Source organism: Rhodnius prolixus, unplaced genomic scaffold (assembly GCF_049639745.1).
Source record: "Rhodnius prolixus isolate KJV_2025 unplaced genomic scaffold, Rpr scaffold_5, whole genome shotgun sequence".
NCBI lineage: Eukaryota > Metazoa > Arthropoda > Insecta > Hemiptera > Reduviidae > Rhodnius > Rhodnius prolixus.
The window spans coordinates 42,458,428-42,481,202 of record NW_027411624.1 but is presented as its reverse complement, the minus strand read 5'-3'; the positions used below and the strand labels follow the sequence as shown (position 1 = coordinate 42,481,202).

General features: G+C 33.7%; 2 protein-coding genes across 4 annotated transcripts in view; both read left to right on the top strand.

The window, feature by feature from the left end:
- The window catches only part of LOC141458920 (mitochondrial protein C2orf69 homolog), a 35,231-nt gene that overhangs the window by 1,894 nt on the left and 10,562 nt on the right, over window positions 1-22,775 (top strand). For 2 of the 3 annotated variants that reach the window (XM_074137506.1, XM_074137504.1), the window contains 4 exons: window positions 8,173-8,364; window positions 9,964-10,091; window positions 18,918-18,980; window positions 22,154-22,304. In XM_074137506.1, coding sequence (XP_073993607.1) covers window positions 8,203-8,364; window positions 9,964-10,091; window positions 18,918-18,980; window positions 22,154-22,304 — 504 coding nt within the window. In that variant the 5' untranslated portion in view covers window positions 8,173-8,202. The remainder of the gene's footprint in view (window positions 1-8,172; window positions 8,365-9,963; window positions 10,092-18,917; window positions 18,981-22,153; window positions 22,305-22,775) is intronic. The other variant, XM_074137505.1, reaches the window with a different exon arrangement.
- On the top strand, window positions 78-6,481 carry LOC141458923 (two pore potassium channel protein sup-9). Its single transcript, XM_074137509.1, has one exon. It carries the CDS (start codon window positions 4,099-4,101, stop codon window positions 5,143-5,145), a length of 1,047 nt encoding a protein of 348 aa, XP_073993610.1. The 5' UTR covers window positions 78-4,098; the 3' UTR covers window positions 5,146-6,481.

The window sequence follows — 22,775 nt, the reverse complement described above, 5'->3', positions numbered from 1 at the left end:
GTATGTTTCCATTCTTACTGTTATTAATGATACTTTGCTTGATTAGTATATCAGGCTTATATATATTGCCTACTTCAAATTCATTGCTAATTTTATACTAACCTGTTGTGTCTAACCTTTTTAGCCTAGACATTTTTATATGATAAACTGAATTGACTTTCATGAAATCGCTTTTAGAAGAACTAAACTTCACTTTTGTAATTAGATTTTAGTTCTGGTTTTTATAAATTATTTAACTGATTTTTATTCGCCAAAGGAACATTCGCTATGATAAGGAAATTATTCTGGTTGTGATAACATTCCAAGGTAAATAGGTTTTAGCATAATGCATGTGAACCTATTTGCGATTAAAATTGTAATTATCATTTCTTTACTTTTTAAAATTATTTGGCAAAACTAGAACCGGCATTTTTGAGACCTAACCCAGCTGATTATGATGAACGAAAGGCATGTAATCAGTTTCTAAATTATGTTCTCTTGTTTGGTTTAATTAAGAAGAATATTTTGAAGTGTGCTTATTTTAAGAACTTTCAAAAACAAGAACTGTTATCAAAAGAACCAAATTCTCTAAAAAGTATAAGATGTACAAAGTATTTGTTGAATCTATTTTTCAATCTTTTTTTATTGAATTAAAAACATCTACAAGCAAGGGTCAAATATTATTTGAAAACGAATAGTTGTTACCAAATAATTATAATCACTATCAATTTAAAAGAAAGCTTTAACGTCTAAGATATTATTTACCTTTTTAAGACTTAGATATGTGTTCATACAAGTGTTTTATTAATAATGTTAATATTTTGTGATTAACAATGTTAATTTTCAATTACAGATTAGTGTTGTAAGATGCTGCTTTCCTTTTCGTCCTGCTAAGTTTTATTCGCATTACCTTGCCTTTATTGATTGAAACAAACATCTTTTTTTTTACATCTAATGTTATTTTTTACTTCAGATTCCAAATTTTAGTATCTATATGTAGCATAGAAGGGCTGTCAGGCCTCTTGAGCGTAATTTACCTGAGATGCTCTTGAGTTGTTTTAGAAAAAGACCTGTAGAATTTCTTCATTATGGAAGTTCTTGGTTGTACAGGTAGACATGTATTCCAATGTCGAACTCTGTTACAAATTATGTGGAAACATTTAATGAAATCCTATCGGGTGCTGCACAAACGCATCAAAGTGGATTGGGATCTGCACGGATATTCAGACTGATCTCAAGGCTAAATTATTTGGTTTTTATTGGTACTGTTTTTTTTTTTTTAAATCTTTTATCAAGAATACTCTTAAAGGGTATTTAGTGAAATGTTTACTAGGTTGGGGATGTTTGGCAATCTATAATGAGTTGAGCTGATTTTTCGTTGTTGGTGTACCTTTTACGGACGCTCTCCAAGTCCCATTTCAGATATTATTGGATTAAAGAAACAACCCTTGTTACGAGACTCCTCAAAATCAGATTGATAATTGAGATTAGGTTGAAAAAGTTATAAAGGAAACAGGAGAAAGAAGAGCTTTGGCCATTTTCTAATGAGTTAATTGTTTGTTTTGTACAGGCTCTTTGAATCTCTTTGAAGTTGTTTCAAGCCCGGGTGTTGATTTTTGGGGCAGGTATGAGGGCCCTAAAAAAATTTAGTCTTCAAAGCTATGATCTCTCTCTCTCTCCAATGACTGAGTTTAAACAAGTATTGTCAAGAAGTAGAGGGAATATCTGACGCAGGTGTTATGGCAGAATGTAACAGCGACATTCTGGTAGAAGAATAACTAATGGATGCTTTGCGGAAGACCTGTTATTGTTCTTTCTAAGTCTGATTAAAGAAATATATATCGTAGAGTGATTCTAATATAAAAACACAATAGATAATGATTATTTTTAGATCGTTTTCTAAGATGATTCTTACTTCTTTTTTTTATTATTATTATTTCATTTATAAATCGGTTGCAGTCTTATGCACCTGTGAATAAATTGTTTTTGGCGTTCGACGACATACATTTAGAATGTTTAAATTATTTTGGCAACAAATATAAGGTATAAATGGGTCTAACAATAGTTCTGCCCATTAGTCATCATAATTGACAAAACTGTGAACTGGTTTCTTAGCTAGATTCTGGCAAGTGAATTGAAACCATTCTTCCTTACACTCTTACATCTCTGGCCAAAGACCAAAGTGGTAAATGTAACAGTTCTTACACTTTCACAGAGAGAGAGAGAGAGATATTTGTAAATTCTTACTCTCACAAATTATTGCACTATCTTTATCCCGATAGACCCCCTCAGAAATTACTATGCTCCAGGCTGCTCTGTACTACAATACTTAGACCTGTACTGAAATAACTGACACCCAGTGTGGGTGGGGCCCAGTGAGACATCAATACAAATCTTTCAAAACAAAGACGACTCGTAAAGATTTATAGATTACCTACTAGCTATGGAAGCTGGAAAAGTCTTCCAGCCAACTAGTTCTCGCCGACCTAAACCAAAATTACCGCATGACATACTTCACAACTCTTGAGACATAAAAATTTAATCATGTTTTTTTCCGAACATATATTTTGTTCATTACATGTTTGTAGGCATAAAATGTTAGCCGGGAAAATAAAGATATTTCTTTCTTTTAATTTTCTTTACTGCTTGAAAGATTAGTTTAGAGGCGAGTTATGAAATTACGTTAATTTTTTTTTTTTTTTCTAATTAAAAATTATAAATAAATGCAAAAACTAGCCCCCACCTAATTGTATAGGCATTTATCTATCTTTCGACGAGTCCCTGTCTTTAAACCATTCTTTAGGCATAAAAGCTTATAATTTTTGGACCTCACCAATTGCACCGCCAACACCAAGGGAAATAAGCTTCTATTTTATTCGGAACAAATTACAGGGTCAAAGCGGAGCTGTATGGAGAGTAAAACAACGAAATTTCCTCTAGTTCTTCTTTAAATATTTACTGGTTGAATTTTGCTGTGTTGCTGAAAGATTTATTCCTTTTCATTTTATTTAAGACATTTTTTTGGGCCAAAGTAGCAAACATTGGTGGCGACCAACGATTTAATTGTCTGGCATGTATTCACAGTAGATAATTCCTTATCAGTTCCAAAAAAAAAAAAAACTGCAATCTATATTAAGCCAATAGATACACTTTTTTTCTTTTATAAGACGTAATATTCGATGTAAGAAACGATCATCCAGTAAGAATTGCAAGTAACTTTCTAGGGTATTCAACCTCTTTCTCAGCTTCGGCAATGATTTCTACAGCCCAGTGAATCTACGAGTTTCGAGCGATTATACGAATCTCGTATAATCTATCGAAACCTGACTTTGTTTCCAAGTTGGTGTCTCATTCTTGGATTTTTGGATAAGATTAAGCAAGATCGTTCGTAATCTGGGCCTTTCAATTTCATAAATTTTGTTTGTAGTTACTGTGGGCTGTAAAACGAAATAAAAAAAGACTTAGCCACAGTATTTGATAAAGGTAAAGGGTTAAGATGAAATAATTTTCAGATAAAATTAAAATTAAATTAACGTAAGTCCGTATCTGAAATAAAATTAGAAAAACGAATTTTTTGGTTTACCATTTTACCATGTAGATTGTAAAATGTAGCTTTACAATCTAGCCATTCATTCATAATTATTGTATAGGTATAGATACTTAGGAGATATTTTTAATTTTATCCAATCTTCAATTCATAAATATCCTACTTCAATATTTATTAGGTCAATGTTTAATATATTTTTATAGCTATTTGAAGACCAACAACGAGCGTCGAACTAGTTTCAACACTAATCGGTTGGCTAAAGAAGGAACTAGCAACAGGGACAGGGAGGGAGAGAGTCCAAATTCTGTATATGTGGGATGTTAGGAGAGGGGCGTACGGTATGGATGGATTTAGAATCACTGTAGTCAGTGTGGCGAGAGTCTACTCTAGTGTGTTGTTATTTAATAGAAACAAAATGGCTAAGCTATTATCTAAGATGGTGTGCAGAATGTTTTTTGCTGTAGAATGTGATAAAATTGTTGGTTTCTTCTTTTTGTATTTTGGAAGGAGATAAATAGCAAAGTGGAGACTAGCATTTGTGAAGAAATAGAAATTTTGCAGAAGGAGTAACAATGAATGAATCAAAGACAAAGTCAAATTCTTCTTCACGTTACAGAAGTTCTGTGCGCAGTAAAGGATCAGCGTCCTCTTATCATCAGGCAACCCCAAGAGAGAAGGTGCGTGATTGTTGCCGAAAGATTGTGGCATTTATGTGCACACAAGTGGGCGTAGGCGGACTGATAGTCGGCTATGCTGTAGTCGGTGCGTTCAGTTTTATAGCCATCGAAGGGGCTAAAGAGAGACCAGAGTATAAATCGGTTATTGAATTGAGAGCAAATTGTACAGCACAATTATGGGAATTAACTACAACGGAAAATGTGTTCAATCAGACTAGATGGAAAATGAAAGCGACAGCAATACTGAAAGGATTTCAAAATGGTGTTGCACATGCAGTGAAAGCTGGCTACGATGGACGTACAGCTGCTGAAACATGGTCATTTCCAGCCGCACTGATGTTTTGCCTGTCAATTTTCACCATGATTGGCTATGGAAATATGGTACCACGCACCAGTTGGGGTAAATTAGCCACAGTTGTCTACGCAGTATTCGGTATACCCTTGTATGTATTGTATTTCATGAACATGGGACAAGTATTGGCCAGCACTTTTAAATGGGTCTACACCAAACTATGTGAATGCTCTTTGATAAGAGACCCTGAGAACCCGGAACCGCCTAGAATTGTTGTACCATCAACAGCATGCCTGTGGGTGATGGGCGCTTATATAGCCACTGGGACCATTATGTTTGCCGAATGGGAAAAATGGAATTATCTAGATTCAACATATTTTTGTGTAACCTCATTGTGTAAAATTGGTATTGGTGATTTTGTGCCGGGAGCAAATATTCTTGAATCAAAAAGTGGTAATCAAACTAAATTGATTATAAATTTTGTTTATCTATTACTGGGTATGGGTTTAGTGGCCATGTGTTATAATTTAATGAGAGAAGTGGTTAAAGTGAAAATGCACGATTTTAAGGAAGATATACTACATTGTTTTGAAGATATGCGATTGAGAACGGTTGAGTGCTATCAGAGACGACGATCTCCAGATAGATAAGATGCGTTTGAGGACTTTTTTTTTTTTTTTCCTTGAACTAAAAAAAAAAAATGAACAGAAAAGCTTAAATTGTAAATTTATTCCATTTTTTTGGTTTTAATTGTAAGCTCAAAAAAATCTATTGCTTTAGACACTTGAGAAAAAAGCTATGAATAGAAAACGCAAGCTGCCTCTTCCTCCTCCTTATTTTGCTTTATTATATGTCAGCTATGTAGTAGAGCTTTGGACAGATATATTGCGCTTGGATATTATTGATACTTTTGCCAAAATATGTAACGGTATTTGCAAAGAACATTGAATGTTTATTCTTAGATTTAAAAGAAAAGGAAGTAAAGTAATAATTATTGAAAGCTTTTTCTTATATTCAATGCCTTAGAATTTATCAAGATTTAAAATGTAAATATGTACGGGATTCCATTCTGTTATTGCTTGCATTGAAAGGTTCAGATTTTGACTTTTTTAGTTAATTTTAGACACTTTAAATTAATGCTCACATTTTTAATTATATTTTTTTTTTTTTTGATATATTTAGAAAATAATATTATATTCAGTGAATGTGAAATAACACGCGCGTGCGTAATATCACTGGCAGTACGCCTATTGAATGTGTATACCAGCTTTGGCTATAATTAGCAAAAAAAAAAATATGTGTGTTAGCAAGAGAGAAAAAAAAAAAATAAATAAATAATGGAATTGATTTTGCTGGAATTGTTGGTGTAAACAAAACTTTTTAAAATAAACCAAACGTTCAAAAAAAAATATGGAAGTAAGAAGTATTTCAGTTTTTGGTTTCTTTAAATGTTTTCTTACTTTCAAATATTTATGTTGGTTAAGTTTTTTTAACTTTCTATTAAAAATGTTTTTTTTTATTATTTTGTCTTATTTTAGAATTAAAACATGATTTATAGAAAGAGTAATAAATTATTATAATTTTTTCTCGCTTCTCGTAAGGTTAAAGTTTTTTTTTTTTTAATTCAGACTAAATTTTGTAGACTTCACAGAAATATTTTGTTTTTCAAAAAAAAAAAAAAAAAAAACAAATTCTGATATTTGTGTGAGTGGTCTTGTATGTGTGCTCATTGTAACTCAAAAATGAAAATTACAGGGGAAGTGATTAGCTATTAGGTTAGAGCATACTGGACTCCCACGCGGAGGTCTCGGGTTCGAATCCAGCAGCTGACCCTTAGATTTTCTCTACCCTAGTAGCTTCTTACAGCTCACAGTTTTGTCTGTAACGAGAGAACACTGTCCGGAGGCCGGCAGTGCACTGAAAAAAAGCTCCGGGCGCTAATAACCTCAGTTGTTGACGCGCCAAAAAAAAAAAAAAAAATTAAAATTCTTTAAAATTTGGCTTTAGAAGCCGACAGAGGTCGCGACAATCAGCTCAGCTTTTGGTCAAAATTAATTTAGGAAAATTTGGCTCAATTGCAATGCTTTCTTTTACTAAATTAGTGTAAATGATCTAGTAAATAGATCCTTCTATTTTGAGTACTACTGTAACTGTATTTTTACTAAAATACAGTTTTTTAAGTAATTTTTGATGTCATATTTGATTTTTTTTCACATAACTGTCAAAAAAATAGAAACACATTCTAGTACATTCCAGTTTAGTTACGTTGATTTGGAATTTCATATTTTGCATTTTGTGTATGGGTATACAAGAATAGAATGAAATTTTTAAAAAAAACAAAATCCAGCGGGATCCTAAAGAAAACGTTCTCCTACAAAGTAAAGTTCCTTTAAACTTTATGCTTAAGTCACAAGTAATATTGAAGTGAGGAAAATAGCTTAAGCCTAGGCAGAAAAATATCCCTCTTTCTAAGATTATATATTATATCAGCTTTGTGTTATTTAATTGTTAATCTTTTGTACTAGATTTAATGAATAATGCAATAATTAGAACTTTCCGATGATGGACTGTGTTGTCTGTAACGAGAGAGAGAACACTGTCCGGAGGATGGCTGTGCACTTAAAACAGTGGTTCCCAAAGTGGTCCCTACGGACCCCCAGGGGTCCCCGGTATCATTCAGGGGGTCCGTGGAAAATTAAAATTGATTTGGGGGTCCCTGATCAACGTCAGGGGGTCCGCGCAAGGTTCAATATAAAATAATTAAACTGTGATCCATTTTTATTATTATGGAAATTAGAGACTAACAAGGTGACCAATTAAATTTAATCAAAACTAAAAGGGTAATATCTCCGTTTGTTGCAAAACGTTTTCTGTAAAAACAAAACTTGGGAAGAGGAGAATGTTCTCGGTTTCCAAATCTTTCGAAATTGCAAAATAGAGATGAAGATTTGCTTGCTCACTGTCAAACACCTAACGGCTCTTCATGCAGACCTGAACCAAAGATTACTCGTGGGGATTTGCGGTTGCTACTCACAAACATTGAGCCGGATATAAATACACTCATAACATCTCATCACGTTCATCCAAATTTTTAATTTTTTTAAATTTTATTTTAAACAAAAGTTATAATTTCAATAAATACTTCTTCAACAAAATGCTTTTTTAAATTTGTAAATTTTAGACTATGCATTTATGTACTCGTAGCTTTTTCATTTGGGGGTCCGTGGGCAAGGTTTGACTATAAAAAGGGGTCCATGGGTCAAAAAAGTTTGGGAACCACTGACTTAAAAGAAGCTCCGGGCGTCAATGATTTAATGGAAATTAAATTAATAACCTTAAATCAGTCATGACAGAAAGAAAACATTTTCATCATTTGTTAATGTTAAATTAAAAGTAATCGCCAATTTTTTTCAGGCGTGTCTTAACGTCCATCTACCAATTAGGGTGTCGTGGACGGAGGCGGAAGCTCATGCTTTACTATAAACCAATTTTTGTCTAACAAATAAAAAGTAGTCATACGCGGGATTCGAACTGGGGGACCTCCCAATTACAAAGCCACGCTCTTGACTCACTAGACCATCACCCGCGCCCGTGTTAAATTAAGAAATAATCTATTTCTGTATATTATATTTTGTTGTATGTTAAAAAAATAATTAATTCTGTAAATTTCAATGCAGAAAAGATGTGGTAGCAGTTGTAGCGAAAGGATGGCAGCTCCAGTTCCCGTCCGTTTAGCCAGAGTGGCTGGATACCAGGGTCGATCCAATGATATAGTTTATACTCCACCTTGGTCACCATCGCCTCCAGATTCAAATGCTGTACAACAATCGTCTTCACAAGTTGTGGTCTTCTTTGGCGGAGATGTACAGGTAGGTTGCGGATTAAATTTTTTTTTAAAGGTAAATTTTCGGTTTTGTATTGGATTCAATTTGGGTAGAGATTAGTTTTTTATTTTGGGGGATTCAAGCGATTCTAGGTAATAAGATGTAAGAGATGAAACTCGTTTGACTAACAGTAAAAAATAAAACAAAAGATCTTTCTCTCAGAACTTTTAAAAATTACCTGTCAACCTGAGCCTTTTTGGTGGTATATATGTATGAAAAGTGTGACAGAAGAAATATTTATTATAATAAATATGTGCATAAAATAAATACAGAAGTATAAATGTATAATACAGTTCAACCTTCTTAACTAAGTGAAGTAAGAGAAAAGTTAGGTGAGGAGGATTGGAATGCAGGGAAAAAAGGAGAGGAAAAACCTGCAGCTAATATATGTATGAACTCCAAAATTTTGGGATATGAAAACGAGGGTTATATATTATTTCATTATTTCCAAAAAAAGAGGGATATCGAACTTTTAGAAGTGGCTGCTAAGATTATCAATTGTGGATTATGCCATATTTTAAAGTTAGTATTTCCTATTTTTATCCAATTCCATTTTCTTTTATCTGAATTTCCCTATTGCCTTCCACATGGACTTACCCAAAATGTCTGTGAAACTTTGAAATACACGAATATTATGAAAATGACCGGCGTGTCACCTAAACTCTTATATGGACATAAGTATAAAAAAAAAATGTATCATCCTCAAAAAAGGCTTCAAACAATATGAAATTAAAATTCTGATTTAATCCTCAAACTATTTTTTTTTTTAAATTATTTTTCTTGTACACTTCTGCAGATTTTTCTAATTTTTTATTTATCTCTTGGATATTATGAAAAATCGGTTCACGCGTTTAGGCGCTACATAGTTTACAAAAAAAGGTAACAACAACAACAAGAACAAGAACAACAATTTTTGAAAATGTCGTTTTTGCACATTTTTGGCATTGTTTTTCTCTAAAACTAATTAATCTATGTTATTAAGAAAAAATTACAGTTATAAAGAAGGATTTGCCCTATATTATAAAGAAAATTTGAGAATTTTATCTTTTATAGAAAAAGAGAAAAAAATTGTCAAAGTTGGGTGTTTTTCAACGTTTCGCTTTTTTATGCAGTTTTTGACGATCAACCCTTATACAACTGTCCTACCGGACAGTTTTAATTCACGCATTTTGGCACAATGTTAAATATATATATTGTATATATAATGCGTGTTGAATTACAACTAGACTGAGTTTCTCTGAAAAAGAAAAGAGATTTATTTGGCATTAACAACATTCTTAAAACATTAATTTTCAATACATAATTATTTAACTATTCTTCAATACCTGAAAAAGAAAAGAGAAACGACACTCAAAGCCGATAATTCACTTCACTCTTTTCAATCCTAACCTGTCCTTTTTTTCCTACCCACTCTTCACTCGAAGCTACGAGCATGCGCAGAAAGACGGGGGTGGAAATTAAAATTAAATATCTTACATAAATATATATATTTCATCTTTACATTTCATTAACTGTCTTTTTTCCAAAATGATCTTTTAAAAATTATTCCCGCTCTAATAATAATAATCTTGTGATTATTTACAGGACTTCAGTGAAAATATGGAAGCCCATCGTGACAACAAAAGATATGCGAAATGGAATTTAGAGAATACTGCGTCAATATTACAATCTCAATTTGAAAATCATCACATTGTTGTAGTGAGACCATCCAGGTTTGTTTAAGTTTCAGTTTTTTTTTTTTTTTTTTGTCAATTAATAACAGTTTTCTTACAATGTTTAAAGTGTTCTAAATTTGTTTGATGGTTAGAGAGAGATATTTTCTTAGTAAGACTTCTTTTTTTGTTTTTTCTTATTAAGAGAGAAATTATCCAATTATTTTTAACTATCGATCGCAGGAAAAATTGTTTCCTCTTCAATGTATCGATGTGTGCTGAGAAGATTAACCCCAGAACATCTTCGGATAAGATTTCAGGAATTCCTAGTTCTCAAACGACTTCTTACAAAATTACTCACACCCTTAGGGTACGTTCACAACGGAGCTGTGAGTATAGATGATAGCAGAGATGATAACTGATAGAGTAAAATATAATCGCTGATTAGTGTGCACAACGGAGCTGTGGATACATGCAACATGTCGAGTAGTGAAGAAGAGTTTTTATGTTCACCAGCAACCAAATGGTATATTTAAAAAAAAAAAAGATGTAGAAAATATCATGTACATACCATAAATAAAAAAACGAAGTACTTTGGGCGAATTTCACTATTTATATAAGGAACTTAGAAATTATCCGGATCGTTTTTTTGAATATGTGAGGATGGGTCCAACCACATTTGACTAAATTTTAGAAAAAATAAGGTCAAAATTAAGAAAAAGTAGGAAAAATTGTCATGGAAATCCTATAACTATAGAAGAAAAACTAGTGATAACTCTGAGGTAATGATTTTATTGAGGAAAAACAAATAAATACACATAAAAATAAATGTAAGCACGATTTAAAAAACAAAATATTGTTTAAAAGTAAATAATAAAATAATAACCAAAAATAATGAGTAAAGACAGCACTAATTAATTTTTCTACCTCCATTTTGAAGCTCCGATACTGGAGTTCAGCTAGCAGAAAAATGAAAAATTCAATTCTATCATCTATGCTCGTTTATACCAGCGAGTATGAGTCACAAGTCGAAGCTTCGTTGTGCACGCTCACATAAGAATGTACTAGGTTATTCTATAAGCGCTGATGCATCACTGCTATCATCTCCGCTATCATCTATGCTCACAGCTCCGTTGTGAACGTACCCTTACGCGTAACGTCATCTATGAAATTTATCAAAATTATCTTTCCAAAATCCGTACATCTTGTCTTCCCTAATTGGGCTTTAGTTACAAGCCGTTACAGATTGAAAAAAAATGTATTTTTTTCAATTTTATTACCAATAACCATCCATTTAAAAAAAAAAAAAAAAATTGCATCATAAAAAGAATTTCAAAATATGTATTGCCTAATTTTATCTATTTATCCTCTTAGAATAGATTAAATTAGGGCGGCTTTAATGCCTACACCACCGAGGATCTATTGTGGCTCCCCGACTTCAGAGCTCACCCTCCAGACCCCGTCCGCTTAATCTGGACTCTTTAATTCTGGAGAGAGGCTTCTGGGTAAAAGCTCCTCAGGCCTTGGTTTTTTTCCTCACCGTGGAGTAACATCCTTAGCCATACAAGCCCCTCACACTGACACCAACACGTGCATTGCCCGTTTCCTCTTCTTCCTGACAGAACCTACAAAGGCTAGCCATCTAGCCAAGCTCGTGCGATGCATGTGTATTCTGAGCCTGCAGTGGCCAGATAATAGGCTTACAATTATCCTTATAGTCCCCCACGGCCTTGACGGATTAATTCTGCGGTCAGCCTCGGCGAATAGCCTCTGATGAACTCCTTCGCCTGTCTCAGCCCAGTGGTGGCAAGCCACCACTCCTGAGCCCTATATTTATCCTCTTATTTACGGCCAAAAATAGGATGCAAACTAATTTTATTTTGAATTTTTGGAAAAAAAAAAAAACCTTCCAAAATTATTTTTGAATCAATCCTTACAGTTCAACTTGAACAGTTAAAAATAACAACAAATCAAAGCTATACCTGGGTATAGGGTATTTTAATCGAAAAGGTATTTTTTTTTTCGGATAATTAACGAGGTCTCTAGTGAAATTTAGGGATAAAATTTAGAAAAATCTTCAAGTTAAATATTTTATGAAACATTTACAAGGTATAGAAAGCTATTTTAAGATAAATCTCATAATTTTTTTTAAAGATGGGGGAAACACAATTATACTAAGTTGGTTAATATTATATATTAAGAAAAATGTTATTTTATTCTTTTTTTTTTATCTTTAATTAATATCCTTAAGTAGTCAATAAGAATTGGAAACAAATATGTTTGTGACATATTTGTTTGTCTAAAAAGTCTAAACAGTAAAAATTGGCAATAAATGTTTAAAAACAGAAGAAAAAATCCTATTCTTTAATGATTTGACAACATTGTTAATAAGTTTTTTAAATTGATTGCTAAATCTTAGACTGTTTGTAGTCTTAAAATGGCTCCCTGTGTTTGGATTTTGTTTTAACCTTTTAGAATTATAAAAAAAATTGAAAAAGATAAGTGAAACTAGTTAAAATGTAATATTTCCTTTTGTATTTAGTTTTATGGAGATGTAAATATATTTTTTTATTTCTAAATTATGATAATTAGTTTTTGTCATTGTAATAATAATTATCATTTTTAAAAAAAGTTCAAAAGACATGAATAATTGATTTCTTTGATATCAAAAAATTTAAAATCAAAGAAATTGAAAATAATACTAACAAGAAGAGATTTACTCCACATTTATTTAAATAATTTTTTTTTTATGTTTAATATACCCTAAATCGAAATGTGATATGTCGTATCACATTTCGATTTACCACATTTTTATTTCTTTCTCCTCGTTATCACGATTTCTTAAGGAATCGAAATGTGATACTTCGAATCACATACATTTCACTTACCTCATTTTTATTTCTTTCTCCTCGTTATCACGATTTCTTAAGGAATCGAAATGTGATACTTCGAATCACATACATTTCACTTACCACATTTTTATTTCTTTCTCCTCGTTATCACGATTTCTTAAGGAATCGAAATGTGATACTTCGAATCACATACATTTCACTTACCTCATTTTTATTTCTTTCTACTCGTTATCACGATTTCTTAAGGAATCGAAATGTGATACTTCGAATCACATACATTTCACTTACCACATTTTTATTTCTTTCTCCTCGTTATCACGATTTCTTAAGGAATCGAAATGTGATACTTCGAATCACATACATTTCACTTACCACATTTTTATTTCTTTCTCCTCGTTATCACGATTTCTTAAGGAATCGAAATGTGATACTTCGAATCACAAACATTTCACTTACCACATTTTTATTTCTTTCTCCTCGTTATCACGATTTCTTAAGGAATCGAAATGTGATACTTCGAATCACATACATTTCACTTACCACATTTTTATTTCTTTCTCCTCGTTATCACGATTTCTTAAGGAATCGAAATGTGATACTTCGAATCACAAACATTTCACTTACCACATTTTTATTTCTTTCTCCTCGTTATCACGATTTCTTAAGGAATCGAAATGTGATACTTCGAATCACATACATTTCACTTACCACATTTTTATTTCTTTCTCCTCGTTATCACGATTTCTTAAGGAATCGAAATGTGATACTTCGAATCACATACATTTCACTTACCTCATTTTTATTTCTTTCTACTCGTTATCACGATTTCTTAAGGAATCGAAATGTGATACTTCGAATCACATACATTTCACTTACCACATTTTTATTTCTTTCTCCTCGTTATCACGATTTCTTAAGGAATCGAAATGTGATACTTCGAATCACATACATTTCACTTACCACATTTTTCTTTCTTTCTCCTCGTTATCACGATTTCTTAAGGAATCGAAATGTGATACTTCGAATCACAAACATTTCACTTACCACATTTTTATTTCTTTCTCCTCGTTATCACGATTTCTTAAGGAATCGAAATGTGATACTTCGAATCACATACATTTCACTTACCACATTTTTATTTCTTTCTCCTCGTTATCACGATTTCTTAAGGAATAGATGATAAAAATTGTTTTAATAAAATATTTTTTTTTATTTAATTTGCTTCGTTTGTACTTTCAATACTTGTCAAACGATTAAGTGAATAATTCACGTTAATTTTTATTTAATTAATTAATTTTTTTAAAAATTTATTTAAGAGTTTTTTGAAATTATTTTTCTGGCATTAAAAAGTTAAGTTCAATATTTTTTTTTGTTGAGCTCTTCAATGTTCGAATCCTGACAGTTGATCTTTTGATCGCATTATAATGGGCTGTCCTTACATCGTGCGGAAGATCTAAACTGATTCCTTCTGGACTTTTCTGGGACCTTTCTTACTTAAGTCTAATTTTTCTTTTCTTGCAAAGTTTTTTCTGCAATTTCTAAGTAAATATATTGGACAGTTGCTCTCATTCTTCTTCTTTAGCTGGACAGTCCCTTAAAAGGACCAAGGCCTCCCACTTTCTCCTCTTACAGTCATCATCCTTAGATTCTCTTCACCTACTAGGTGGACCGCTCTCTTGGTCACCTGTCCTCTGCCCTCAATCTTGGGACTGTTTCCAATCTCATCAAGTAGCCAGCCCACATCTCTACCTTGCTTGCTTTATCTCCTGTTCACTAGGTCCGCCTCTACATTTAAGTCTCGCAGCTCTTTGGTAGGTGCGGAAATGCCTTTGATCGTATTCGCAAACCGTAGATTCTGCTGTGAATCATTCTACCACACAACTACCAGCAGTCACTTCGGTACTGGAGAGACCATGCTTTTGATGCTTACATTGTGACTGGCCTAACGACCTATTTTTTTTTTTGATATGGCAAGCTTAGCTTGTCTGGAGATATCGTAAGATTTAAAGATATTTTGTAGTACAGTCACTTTAGTTTCGACGTTGTTGTCCTTGGTCACTATCGCTCCCAGGTACTTGTAAATATCCACTTGCACGAAGATCTTATTTTTGAACTGCAGATTCCCTTGACATCTTTCAAGTTCCATGGATTTTTCCATAAATTGCTCATTTATCTGGATTCCCATTCTTTCCGCTGTTGCGGTCAGTGAGGACAACTTCTTTTTAATAAATGAGTAAAACGGATTCGTTTTGATTAATGTTCTCTATTTATTTATATTTTATTTATTTTTTATTTTTTTTTGTGATAAATAGGAATATTATGGAAAGAAAATAAATCGCCTGCCTTTAATAGACTTCTGCATGCTCGTTGATTTCAACAATTTAGTAGTTAGTGTTTTGCATTGTATGGATACAGTATTTTGTTTTGTTTCGTTTTCATTCTTAGCTGATAAGTACTCGTAATTTCTTCATAAAACAAGGGAATAATTTGGGTTTTATCCGAGGTTTTACAAGTTTTTAAAGGACTTTCAAGAAAAATGAACTATTGCTGTCAGCTGTAAGGGTGGCTTAATCGTGAAGTGAAGCTGAATTACATATTTTTTACGAATCTTTTAATTAGTTTTAGAATTTACGATATCAGATTGAAAGCATGAAGGGGGTACTCTGCACTGCGACAGAGTAGTTAAATTGTGCCCCGCACCAGATGAGATCGTCATCGCCCAGAACTCCGATCTAGGAGCCAGAACACCCCCTTGTACAAACTTACACCTCCTCGTAAATTGATCTCCCTAAATATTCTGAAAAACACCCCAAAATTAAAGACAGAGACTTCTGGCAGAAGTATATTTCCCTCCAACAATTGGTAACTACCGAGGTTGTCCAGGAAAGCCACAAATCGTGTTGTGATGTTGGCAAGTGGGTATAATCACCCTCCTAGATAGAACCTCTACACCTAATTTACTCAGGAAGGATATATCTCGCTTCTTTCACCTGGGTACCAAGGTTCTCTATGGAAGCCCTAGGAAGTGAGTGTTTTTTTAATTTTATTTTTGTCTCGAAGCTCTGTTCTCGACGCTTATCGGTGTAGTGAATTGCTACTTCTTTTTTTTTTTTTTTTTTTCATTAGGTGGGTGTGTTCACAGGGAAACCGAAATCCCCGTAGAAGTGGCTAATCCAATTCCATTCCATGGGTACTCTATAATAATCTATTAGGAATTCACTACGATAGCCTTTACTGAACGAGAGAAGACCTATCACTTTATTAGAAATTATGTCTCCAGAGGACATAATGTGAACTCGTTGTTAAACATATACAAAAAAAAAAAAAAACAAGCTTCCGTCTTGAGAATCTCGAACAATATTGTTGGTGGACCCCCCCCCCCCCAAAAAAAAACCCTCAGATATTGACGCGCCTTATATAGTATATTATATAAAATCGTTACAATTTGGTACAATTCACGAAAGCCTCAAAATTCTTCTCGAAGGGTGGACCAGATATTTTAAGTACAACTTTTCTTAAGATTTCTGCAAGTTTTCAAATCAAGATTTTTTTTTTTTTTTTTCTAATGTGAATAATGACTGCTTTAGCTTCCGCCAATTAACCTTCCAGCGGGCGCACCCAAAAAGTTAAAAAAACGGGCGCGCGTATCTTAGAGATAAACTTTGGTATTTTTAATTTTTTCTATCAATAGAAGAAATGAAATTAATTAAAGAACATCTATAATTATTAATAATTGAAAAAACAATTTGAAAAAAGGCTCAGAAAACGACAGTACTTTTTATTTTTTGAAAGCCAACAAGTGTAATTTTACAATCACCATGTTCAGCCACTAGACTGTCTGAAAATGTTCGCAGTGATTTCCTCCTCGTATCTGAAGATATAAAATGTCTTTTTCTGTCAATAGAAAACAATATTCTTATAAAAAATGTTGAAAATAGTTCAATTTGATGAACACGTATAAAAGAAAAAAAAATATATAAATAATTGATAAGTCAGAAAACTTACTCGAATGGTCGCGAGTATATGTCAGTCACGGTTTCGGCAATTGCAAAGAAATGTACAACACCAAACAAGATAAGATTTTTACTGAAGGAAACTAGTCATGAGGGAGTAGTATTGCTTAAAGGGCAGCATCCTCCGCCGCTCCGTCACTACGAGGGTCGTTTGAAAAGTCCGTGCAAAGTCAGAGAGATAGCATCACTGGCGCGTATCGAGGTTATGTTTAGTTAGTAGCATCTCTTGGAAGAACACACACCAAGTTTCAGCCAGATCGGTCTATTTCTTTGTGTTTGGCATTCGTTTGAAACGAGGAAGTCGAGTGATTTTCAAAGAATGGACGAAAAAGAATTTCATGTGTTGATTAAACACTACTTTATGAAAGGCAAAACGCCTGAGGAGACTAAAGAGAAGCTTGATAAACATTATGGTGACTCTGCACCTTCGATTAGAACAGTTTATAAATGGTTTCAAAATTTTCAGAGTGGCCATATGGGCACAAGTGACGCTGAACGTTCTGGACGCCCTGTTGAGGTTACTACTCCAGAAATCATTGATAAAATCCATGATATGGTGATGGATGACAGAAGAGTGAAGGTGCGTAAGATTGCTAGTGCTGTGGGCATCTCGAATGAACGGGTACATAATATTTTGCATCAACCTTTGGACATGACAAAGCTATCCGCAAGATGGGTGCCGCGATTGCTCACGCTTGACCAAAAACGAAATCGTGTGAAGTGTTGCAAGGACGGTTTGCAGCTGTTCCAGAAGAATCCGCAGGACTTTAAGCGTCGTTTCGTCACTGTGGATGAAACATGGATACATCACTACACTCCTGAGACCAAAAGAACAATCTAAACAATGGGTTACCAAGGGGGGAATCTGCGCCAAAAAAAGGCGAAGACCGTTCCTTCGACCGGAAAGATTATGGCGACGTGCCTTTTGGGATTCGCAAGGAATAATCCTCATCGACTATCTGGAAAAGGGTTAAACTATTACAGGTGCATATTATTCATCGTTATTGGACCGTTTGAAAACCGAGCTGCAAGAAAAACGCCCACGATTGGCCCACAAAAAAGTCACTTTTCCATCACGACAACGCACCAGCTCACACCTCTGCAGTTGTGGTCGCAAAATTAATTGGAAATAGGGTTCCAACTCGTTTCACATCCCCCCCTATTCTCCAGACTTGGCTCCCTCGGACTACTATTTGTTCCCCAATATGAAGAAATGGCTGGCGGGAAAAAGATTTTATTCAAACGAGGAGGTGATTGCAGAAACGAATTGGCTATTTTTCAGACTTGGACAAATCCTATTATTCGGAAGGGATCAACAAACTGGAGCAGTGTTGGACGAAGTGTATAAGCCTAAAAGGAGACTATGTTGAAAAATAAAAAAGGTTTACCCCCAAAAAATTAAGTAGTTTTTATTTTTGCACGGACTTTTCAAACGACCCTCGTAAACTGCGATTATTTTAGTCTAAGCTTGTATCTGTGAGATACGCGCGCCCGGCTGGAAGGTTAAGATCGTCCTTCGGCTGACAAATAGTACACTGTTCTTGGAGGATGCTTGTATAAAAAGGAAGGTAAGAAGGGTCCCCTCACAAGACAGATAGATTTTTAAGAAATTTATGTAATAAAAGTATTTTATTTTATTTTATTTTTTCTTGCATGTATCTCTTCATTAACCACCATTGCATTTTGTTCTTTTTATTTTTATCTATTCATTTATTTTGCTAGTAATTTCGATGCTTTTAATTAATTTCTAAAATTGCTTGAAATTAAAAAAAAAGAAAAGAAAAAAATGTTTTTCTCGTAGTAATTATTGTTATTCTAGTATTTCACTTATCTATAAGTAATCTATTTTATTAATTACAATTTCCAAACATGGATAGCCCCTTGTGTGTACTTCCATTACTTTGTAAACAAAGTTCGAATCACATTGAACGGGTTTTTTTTTTTTGGTTTTTTTCTGACAACTTTCATTTTTTATTTCTTTCTTTTTTTATTATTTTTATTTTCTGTTATGTTACGACTAGATTGGCGTCACATAAGCTAGCAACTTTTATGGACTTGTTATCACCAGATCAAGAGCAAAGAAGGTAAATGATGTTGAGAAAGAAAACAGAAAACAAAAAGACCAAAAATATAAGAATCAAACAATATTATAAAAAAAAAGGCATTCTAGGTCCCAAACAAAATACCAAGGGGCTATCCGAATTAAGTCTTTGATTTATTGATTATTTATTTTATTTATTTATTTATTTTTGCCTTTCAACTATTGGTAACTCAATCGCAGTCTTTTTTTTTGTGTGGGGGGAAATTGATTATATCTTATTTTCCTGCTGGGTTCTTGTTAATTACCAGCTAGCATCTCCCAGCTAAAGCAACATACCAACCAATCTACATTACGCACTCACTTGACTATCTGCAGAAATGAATCGTGAGCATTTCTTTTTTGAACACTAAGCCAAAGTAGCTGTTAAAATTTCATCAAAAAATACAGTATAAAACTTAACGAAAAACAAAGCCACAATTTTTTTGGTTTGGCTTTTTAATTATTCTCTAAAAATATTAAAATCAGATTATGTGACTTCCGTTTAATTTTTACACCTTTTTTTTTTGGAAATTAATACTAATTAGGATTGAAATATGAGTAAATTTGTTTGAAATGTTTGGGGCCTAAGTGCTATATTATATATTAATACTATACAAAAATAGAGCATGATATATTTATATTTCTTTTTTTTTTGAATGACATAATCAATAGTATATATATATTTTTTTTTTATCTTACCTCTTTATTTAATGTATTTGGTTGTTGCTGGATGAATTAGAGAATGTTTAAATCTAGTAGAATTTTGGGTATTGAGTATTTCAAAATATGATTTCGAAATGAATTACATTTAAAAATACTTTTTTTTGGAATTTTTGTTTTACAAGTTTAATTTCCCGCCCCCCCCCTTGTCTGCTCTTTACCTAATGTCGAGGATTAGCCCCCGAACAAAGTGGGATTTTAAAATAATTAAGTTACATTATTTACAGATTATATTCTTCATAAATTTATGTTGTAAAAATAATCAGGATAATATGAGGATAAATTGCAAACAATTCATTTGTTGAGTGTACTAGATTAACTGCAATCATTGCCCAGTTATATACACTGAACAGATTATGGCAACATTTGCAAGAAAGAATGGCAAAAAAAAACACGAGAGAAAGAGATTTGGATAATAAGAAGGAAGATTGTGCCCAAAGCATTTCAGCATCTTATAAAATGCATCTCACAAAAGCACTCATGCTTACAAAAATGGCAATGAGGTTGAAGTGCTCTTATTATTATTATTATTTTTAAAAATAATAGTTATAAAATTTGCCTAATTGAAAAACCAAATTTTTGTTGTAAATTTTAGAGTACCTTCCAGTTCACAGGAACTCTTTTGTCTCGTGACATTGTAAGAAAATTATCTTCAAAAAAGTTTTCTGTTTATAATGATGGGGAGAAATTATGTCGTATATTTGACGTACAATATCTCTTTACTGTGACGTGTTGAATGGGAAATGGAAAATTAGATCAACTTGTAGAAATAAAACCAATCTTACCAACATTTAAGATTAAGATTCTAATAGGACGGCCCTTTAAGGCCTACGCCACTGCGACCCCTTTGGATCTATTGTGGCGAGCTCACCCTCCAGACCCGTCCGTTTAATCAGGCTCTTAATTCTGGAGAGCGACTCTTGGGTAAAGCTTACAGGCCTTGGTTTTTCCTCCCCGAGAAGTAACATCCTTCACATAGACACAAAACGTGCAGTGTCGTCTCTTCCTGACAGAGCCTACAAAGGCTATCATCTGCCAGGCTCATGCGATGCATGTGTTTTCTAAGCCTGCAGTGGTCGGTAAATAGGCCTACAATTATCCTTAAAGCCCCACGGCCTTGACGGATTAAATCTGCAGTTAGCTTTGGCGAATAGCCCTTGATGTACTCCTTCGCCTGTCTCTGCCCTGTCCTGAGACCTAGTCTGCACCCATAGTTTAATGGCCGCAGTCTTGAAGACACTTGGAGACCGCAAAATAGGGCTCCGGGCCAACGAAGTGTCCCGCAGAGCCTTCCCGGGGCCAATAAATCTGTCACTTCGTTTCCTTTATGTCCTGAATGACCAGGTACCCAAACCAGAAAGACCTTATTGTGGTCACTGATTTCCTTCAGGGCACCCAGACAGTCCCAAACCAGTCTTGAATTGACCTTTGTAGGAACTAATAGCTCGTAGAGCAGCCTGACTGTCCGAGAAAATCACGACCTTAGAATTAATAATTCCTCGTCCGCTAATTTCGGCAGCACAGAACCTTATTGCAACTAGCTCAGCCTGAAAAACCGTAGCAAGTTTTCCTAGGCTAACCGAATACCTAAATTTCGGCTTCACCCCGTACACTCCCGCTCCCACCCCTTCCTCTGTTCTGGAGCCGTCCGTGTACCAAATTGAGTCCCCCACAACTGGCGGACCGTGTGTCCAAGCCTCCCAGTCCCAAATACAGACTTTGAAAGGCTTGTCAAAGCTATATTTGGGGGTCATACCATCCGAAGGCAGGCCCAAAAGAGGGTCAGCCTCCAGCTCCTCATATAGCTCATCTTACCAACATATATACAAAATACTTCTGCGCAAAGTAGCCAAAAACCAATTCAGTTTTAAAGAAAAACCAATACCTCAACTGGAATTAGTTACTAGGGGCGACTTGGACTCATCAGCTGGGCAATTAAAGGTGGAGGGGAACCACGGTACTTTAATAAACATCCTTTTAAAAATGAATATAAATAACTCTGCCCCGATGAGTAGTCTCAACAATTGAGAAGATGTATTCCAGTTTGTTAATAATATGACCTATCCTGAGAGAATTACTAGTTTGATACTTAAGTGTTAATAATAGAGCTTGAATTCATTATTTGTTTTAAAATGTAGATGAAAGAATTTAAGATAATTCTTCGGTTTGATACGTTACATAATCTAGCAAGAACATATATACTTAATTTAGACTCTTCCACTATAATTTTATACCCATTGGTTTGCTCAATAGAACTTTAGGAAATGTTTTGCAATGATGAATGTTTATAAGAGAATGAGGATTCAGTAAATGAATGAACCCAATGGAAGGAAGAATTTTGCACAAAATGTCTTCACTAAAGTTATAGTCTAAGGGAATATGTTGTAGGTGTGAGGAGGGGAGGGGGGATTTTATTCATTTAAGATTGTCATTATTTTTTTTCTGTTCTTTCTTTAGGATGGAATTCAAAATGTTCAGTTGTTTTGACAATTTCGTCCCATGTAACAACACCGGAGCTCCTGATCACACGCCCATGCATTTTGCTTTGCTTCATTTAGAAAGATTGCTTCAAAATATTTCTGTCCGACTGAATGAAAGAAAACAGCAGGTAATTTTATTTTTATTATCAACTTAATAAATAAGTTGAAATAAGTATTTTCTTAATCATAAGATTGGATATTAAAAAAATAAATAAATCACGTCCTTCTCTAACTTTCCCCTCTACCTGCAGCTTTATCCTTTTTCGCTGCTTATTTTATCCTTGTCCCAGATTAAGCGTTTCCTAAATTGTAATGAAGGATAAAAAGCACTATAAAAATTTTGGTACTTCTGTAAAGCTAATATGTATTGTGGTACTTGGTTCGATTCCTGGACTTAGGCCTTGCCTTTTATTTTATGGTTAATACAAGAAATTTACAGTAAAGTATATTTGCTAGTCGCATCCGTCCACGACACCTAATTGGTAGTTGGACGTAAAGCCCGTCTGAAAAAATAGGCAATTACTTTACTTTTATTGGTACTTCATTATTGTACTTATTTGTCAATTTATAAAGTAGTATAAAGTATATCCATTATCTTT